This window comes from Physeter macrocephalus, chromosome 11, assembly GCF_002837175.3.
Source record: "Physeter macrocephalus isolate SW-GA chromosome 11, ASM283717v5, whole genome shotgun sequence".
NCBI classification, from domain to species: domain Eukaryota; kingdom Metazoa; phylum Chordata; class Mammalia; order Artiodactyla; family Physeteridae; genus Physeter; species Physeter macrocephalus.
The window spans coordinates 157491378-157498604 of NC_041224.1; the positions used below are offsets into that span (position 1 = coordinate 157491378).

Below are 7227 nucleotides of genomic sequence, written 5' to 3' on the forward strand. Positions count from 1 at the left end.
AGAGGGTGTGGAGAAAAGGGAACCCTCTTGCACTGTTGGTGGGAATGTAAATTGATACAGCCACTATGGAGAACAGTATGGAGGTTCTTTAAAAAACTAAAAATAGAACTACCACATGATCCAGCAATCCCACTACTGGGCATATACCCAGCGAAAACCATAATTCAAAAAGACACGTGCACCACAATGTTCACTGCAGCACTATTTACAATAGGCAGGTCATGGAAGCAACCTAAATATCCATCGACAGATGAATAAAGAAGATGTGGTAAATATATACAATGGAATATTACTCAGCCATAAAAAGCAATGAAATTGGGCCATTTGTAGAGACGTGGTTGGATCTAGAGACTGTCATACAGAGTGAAGTTAAGTCAGAAAGAGAAAAACAAATATTGTATATTAACGCATATATGTGGAACCTAGAAAAATGGTACTGATGAACCGGTTTGCAGGGCACAAGTTGAGACACAGATGCAGAGAAGAAATGTATGGACACCAAGGGGGGAAAGTGGCGGGCGGGGGCTGTGTGTGTGATGAATTGGGAGATTGCGATTGACATGTATACACTGATGTGGATAAAATGGATGACTAATAAGAACCTGCTGTATAAAAAGATACATAAAATAAAATTAAAAAAAAAAAGATAAAGCCTTAGTGTAGATGTGCAAGAGATAATTTCCATAAGGGTGCTCACTGTGATACAGAAGGTGTACTCTTCTATGTTCTATACACACGCCATGATGTATTTAAAGTTCAAAGACACATATTAATACCATGATAGTAATAGACAGCCAATATTATGAATGTCACTTTCTATAGCATTCAACACATCAGAATGTTTATTTGCCCTTCCCTGATACCTTTTGGGAGACACTTGCATTTAAAAGAGAGAAAAATGATGAAATCTAAAAAGAGCAGCTAGCAATCTTCCCCAAATTAGATCAGCCTAGTAAACCATTATTCTGGAATGTTGTGAGGAAGCCGAATCACCAGTGGTGAGGAAGTTGTACGAGTGTACGAACGCTGAGACCAGGTAGAGCTGCAACCAGCACCTGTCATCTCTGGAACACGTCCACAGGTGACAGCCTCTTCAGGTACTCAGCAATGTAGCTAAAATAACAGTATCTTAGGTAACTGAGAACGGATTTACAAATTATCAAGAGCATTAAACAACTTAATTATAACAGACCAACCTTCCGATCAGCAATGTAGAGGGCTTCGGCCAGTTTTGCAAAATTTTCATTGATGTGAACTGTCTGCAGTCCTCTTCCATCAGCTGCCAGACGTTTATCTAATGGAATTGTATAACCCTAGCATGAAGGCAGATAGAAAACACTGGTCAAAAAAGAGCTACTACAGTCTTCAAAACTAGATTTTTGTCCGTTTTGACAACCATTTAAAGTTTTTTCCTTACATCTTTCTTCACAATTAAGCAACAACAGCAGCAGCTAACAATGAGTGCTTTGTGTGGAGGATTGTTTAAGCACTTTATATCCATGGCCTCATTTAACCTTCACAACAATTCTGTAAGACTGGTAACATTATTAATTCCGTTTCACAAATAAGGATACTGAGGTAACGTTCCCAAGGTCGCACAGTTAATAAACAGACAAACTAGGATTTAAACTTGGGCAGTATGATTTCAGAGTGCAAGCTCTGGGAAAACAGATTCTCATGTTAAGATTGTGGGTTATAATAAAAGGAAATTACTATCAAATAGTTAATAGTTGTTCATCAAGTAAATGTAACAGTCATACAAAGGTAGAACAAATCACTAAAATCAGTGTCTATAGGTAGCTTAATCTGCTGTACTGTTCTCATGACTTGTCAGATTCTCGGAACCCTGCAAGTTTTAGTAAATGGAAAAAAGATAAAATTTGCTAGACAACTAAGATTCTGTGTTTTGAAATTTTGCATCCTATTTCAACAACTCAAGGAATACGTTTGAACATTCATGTAACTTTCAGGCTTAGCTTTATTCTTCCAGATTTCTGACTAGACTCCCAAATACTGACCTCTAGTCCATGGTCTTTATTCCTAATATAAGGAAGTGTTACAGAGTCAGCTCAAGACACTTCATAGTTACATACATATTAGTCAATCCAAACCAGACCACCCAACAATCTTTTTGTTTCAGGATGAGTGTATAACTTCTTTTTTTTTTTTGGACACGCCGCACAGCTTGTGTGATCTTACTTCCCCAACCAGGGATTGAACCCGGGCCTTTGGCCGTGAAAACACTGAGTCTTATCCACTGGACCACCAGGGAATTCCCTAACTTCCTTTAAGGAATAATTTATATTTAAACCATGGGTTAAAGTGGCCTTCTTCCCCCATCAACATCAGAATCATGAAATATTATTTGAGAGAAAAGAGGAAACAGTGATTAGGAAATTTATTCTGCATTATTTTACAGATTCTTCATGACTCCTGGAAGCTTTGGTGATTAGTAGATATAGTTTATACTTGCATTGTTATAAACAGAAACAAATAATTTAAAAATTAAAGCACTGAATATATCCAAACATTTACTGTTTTGTCATATGATTATTTAAATTGGTTTAAATCCTTTCAGGAAGAATTTTAGACATAAATTTGAGTTTTCTAAAGAATACCATCTTTCATTGATATGTTACTTTATTCTACCCTTTCCTTCTCTATATGCTTCCGCTAACTACAATTTACTAGGAGAATCCACATGGTATTCATGTGCCTGGCATACTAACATTTCTATTACATTAAAATAAAAAGAGAAAAGCCACATAAGTTGAGTGTTCTTTCTTGAAAATCTTCAGCTAAATGAGATGCTGAGGTTTCAACTAAAGGTACCCAGGCTGAAGGTCCTTCCTGGGTGTTTTCCAGGAGGTTCTAAAACTAAGACAAGTTAATTACCTTTTATGATTTTATGACAAGTTAATTACCTTTGCATTTTTCCAGTTTGAAATACAGGGAGGAATCTTCCACTCTTGCTGTTCCTTCACGGTCATCTGAATTGAGAAAAGAGGAAGAGACATTTTTAGATTTATAGTCTAGCTAAAAACCTAAGTGTCATCTTTCTCTTCAAAGACAGCACAGTATACACTACATATGGATGGATTTAGTCAAAGGTCCTAATTCCATTTGTTTGGTGGCACTATATACTATGTTCCCATATCATGGTTTCTAGTAATAACTTTAATATAAAAAATGGAAAATAATCTATAAATTATTTTTGACAGTTATAAATGCTGGTTAGTATTTTTACTTATTTAAACTGATGTGACTTCTTTCAGATGAGACCTTGTTCTTTTAGTTGGGTAATAAAATATATCTAAAAAAAGCCACTTGGACTATCAAGCACAGACCTAATGATCCCAGGTACTTACTTCCTATAACTATGATAACATTCTTCTTGTCAAATACCAGACCCTTTTCATTCCATTAAATGCAGGGGTTAGGTTAATAATAATAAAACTAATAGCTAACATTTTACATACATTCTCATAGGTACTCTGGAACTGCATGTTATAGTCTTAAGTGGGTCCCTATCTGATCTTGGAAAAAAAATTAAAGAAGCAATAAGTGTGGTGATATAGGCATCTAGACTTTATTCTATGCGAGGTTATTTATAAAATTCGTAATCATGAGTATAAAAAGAGATTTTAAACTACAGCAAAGATTACCTTTCGGCTAGGAGAATGCATGACGGGTGCAGGAGGAGAAGGTGGTCCCCGGGGAATTTTCTTATTAATCCTGAAGGACAAACCAAAGCACAACCACAGAGTGATACAGATTTTTCCTTTTTAGTTAATATGTCATCTCCCCTCCTCATTTTTTATTATGTAAAGCTTCAAACAGATACAAAAACAGAGAGTGTATAACAAACGTCCACCTATTATATAGCAACGCATTGAGAAGCTAGAGCTGGTATATTCAATTAAGAATGTGCAGATTATGACCTGCTGAATGAGGGGCACAAGACACCCACCCAGGGTCTGCAGATAGCTCCCTCAGCATCCAAGTTCCCACTTTGGGGAAGTGAAACCCATTGGGTTGTTTCAATTAAAGGTGCAGTTTTAATACACCCACCTGAGGAAGTAGAGTCACAAGATTTATTATTACTTTCAGATCCCAGAAGTGAGGAGTGAGGAGCAGGGAAAGAACTGAAGGAAGGATAATCTTCTGTCCTAGGCCACAAGTGAGCAGGAGATAGAGAGCAGGGTAGCAATATCTATTACTTATAAGGTAGTTGGGACAGAGGATACTAACTTTTCCTGGGGCTTAACTCTAAGTGGTTAGAGTCACCCTTTGGTATCTGAGGAGGATTGGTTCCTGGACGCCTGAGGATACCAAAAGCCGTGAATGCTCAAGTCCTTTATTACAGTGGCATAGTGTCTGCATATAACCTATACACATCCTCCCATACACTTTAAATCATTTCTAGATTACGTATAATACCTAATACAATGTAAATGTTATATAAATAGTTCTGGTAGGTGTGGCAAATTTAAGTTTTGCTTTTGAGAACTTTCTGGAATTTTTTTTCCTGAATTTTTTTTTAAAAACTATTCTTTTGGCCATGCCACGCGGCATTTGGGATCTTAGCTCCCCGACCAGGGACTGAACCCGTGCCCCCTGCAGTGGAAGCACGGAGTCCTAACCACTTGACCACCAGGGAAAACCCTCCTGAAAATTTTTGATCTGTGGTTGGTTGGAACCACGGGTGCAGAACCTGCAGATACAAAGGGCCAACTATATTTTAAAAGGTTCCCTGGGAAAGGCAAAGTGGGAACTTATGACCGGCATCCTAAACACAAGTCCTAATCTAAATATCCAGTCTCTAGGTGTGAGCAGGGTTATCATACTGTAAAATGCCTAGGCAGCAACTCAGGAAAAAAAAAGTTGTTTTCCTCAAAAGTTGTTTTTCTCATCACAACCACTCAGCTTCAACAATTATTAAAACACAGCCAACTCTGTCATCATCATTACCCACTTCACCTCCACACTATTAACATCATTTCATCGAGCAATATATTTTTGCCTTCTTAAGAAACAGCTTTATTGAGGATACAACTAATGTACAATTAACTATACATGAAGTGTACAATCTGATTAACTTCTGACACAAGTAAATACCTGTGAAACCATCATCAGAATCAAAATAGTGAAGATACCCATCACCTCCAAAAGTTTCTGCATGTCCCTTTGCCTATCCCTCTTTTTCCTGTCATCGCCTATGCATACCCCCTCCTTCCCAGCAGGCAACCACTGATCTACTTCCTGTCATCGTAGACTAGTTTGCATTTTTTAGAGTTTTATATAAAAAGAATCATACAGTATGTACTTGTTTTTGTCTCACTTCTTTCACTCAGTATAATTATTTTGAGATTCACCCATGTCACTTTACTGCACGTATTAAAGTTTATTCCTTTTTATTGCTCAACAGTATTCCACGTATAGATGTCTCACAATCTGTTTATGCATTTACATGTTGATATACATTTTCCTCCTTTGGTATCTTTTTTTAAGAATAGTGGTTCCTTCTCATGAAACCACCTACTTACTTGAACCTTGGAGGCTCCATCGGATCTTTCTGCATTTCCACCATTCGAATAACTCTCTGTTTAGCTCCAGAGTTGAAAGCCACTCCTTGTTGAGATGGTGTGTATCTAAAGAATGTAGATGAAACTAAAGGTATAACCAGTTCAAGTTTTCAATAGGTATTTTTCTTCTATTACAATCCTAAACTGGACTACATTGTCAATTTCTCTCACAAAGTATTAATTGAAAATTGCAACAATATTTAGGCAGAGCAGATAGCAACGGAGATAAGAGAACTAACAGCAATTCTGAGTTATAAGCACAATGTAAACTACAGTTGTATTAATTTGCAAATAATCCATCACAGTCCACGTTGAACCATGGAATCCACAGTGTTCAATTTCACAGATAAGAGGTCTAGAAAATAGCACCTATTTTGTAAGTCTGCATTTGAGGAGAAAATGCCTGATAATATCCTCAGCAAGCAACTTATAGTTAGTAGTTTTTGACTAAGCATAGGCTGTAAAACAGAAAGAATAATGGCAGCAGTCCTACCAGCTCTAAACTTTCTGTTAATATCTATATATGAATCATCTTTCCACATAAAGATTTAGTTGAGTGAAATCCCTCAAAATTTGGAAGTATTATAAGGATGGCTATTATTATATAAATGATATTAATATATTATTAATATTTATAGTATACTATTATATTAAATAATTATAATCGTATTATACTGTTTCCAATATACTGTTATATATTATATAAAAATGGAAAACTATAATCACTGTGGTTTGCATCATATACTCTATGTAATTGTTAATTTCTAAAAACAAAAAATGTTTTTAAAGTAGCATAACAGCTAATATCTTAAAAGTGGATAGCTTAAAAAATTCTGCTTTCAACTGAATGCACGAAGAGTCAATAGGCTTCAAGTCATTATTCAAAAAACTGCATTTACAATTGTGACTAAAGATAGTGAAAGAATACCAGGACCCCCAACTCCAATCACTTCCAACATGAAACTAAAACCTCCAGGCATGATTCATACCGGATATACTGAGCAGGAGCCAGTTTATCAGCTGCTCGGACTGGCATGGCTGCAGCAACCTTCTGCGATACGGATTTTTCTAAGGCTACCCTTGTCTTTTCTGTTATCTGAAATAAGAAACAACACATTGAGTGGTTTGCAAGTTAATAAAGATGTAAAAAGTCATCTAAAATAATTATATATAGCAATTCCCAGTTACCTCTTTAATGGCTTCTTCATCAGGTCTTTGCAGGTCTGGGTCATCTGCATTCATGACTTCTTTGGGAACCAGGTCAGTGTACTTGCTATAAATGACCTAAAATGTTCAAACACAGGCAGGATTAAGAAAAGCAAAGAATGAAGAGAAGCAACCTCATTAAGTCATTTCAGAAGTCGAAATGTCCTCTCAGCACACTTACAAATTTAGGACACAGATTTTGTCCTTTAGATTTTAAAACCAAGGAAGTTTAAAATATATATACACAAATTGCTGCCCTGGCTATAAAAGTTAATAATTTTCCTCTGACCTCATGCATTTAAATTATTTGAGATCTTCTAATCAAGTCAGTATCCAAATAAATTGTGCCAACAAATCTTATGCATCAGTGATCCCTATTTTTTTTTTTTTTTTGCGGTACGTGGGTCTCTCACTGTTGTGGCCTCTCCCGTTGCGG

The 7227-nt window shown here is 36.3% G+C and overlaps 1 protein-coding gene across 1 annotated transcript in view; it reads right to left on the reverse strand.

The window, feature by feature from the left end:
- The window catches only part of SNW1 (SNW domain containing 1), a gene marked incomplete at its 3' end in the record, with an annotated part of 34510 nt that overhangs the window by 11037 nt on the left and 16246 nt on the right, over window positions 1-7227 (reverse strand). The window contains exons 4-9 of the mRNA XM_028495120.2: window positions 6774-6869; window positions 6575-6681; window positions 5547-5651; window positions 3666-3735; window positions 2925-2990; window positions 1197-1313 (exon numbers count right to left, since the gene is read on the reverse strand). Of these exons, the coding sequence (XP_028350921.2) occupies window positions 1197-1313; window positions 2925-2990; window positions 3666-3735; window positions 5547-5651; window positions 6575-6681; window positions 6774-6869 (561 nt within the window). The remainder of the gene's footprint in view (window positions 1-1196; window positions 1314-2924; window positions 2991-3665; window positions 3736-5546; window positions 5652-6574; window positions 6682-6773; window positions 6870-7227) is intronic.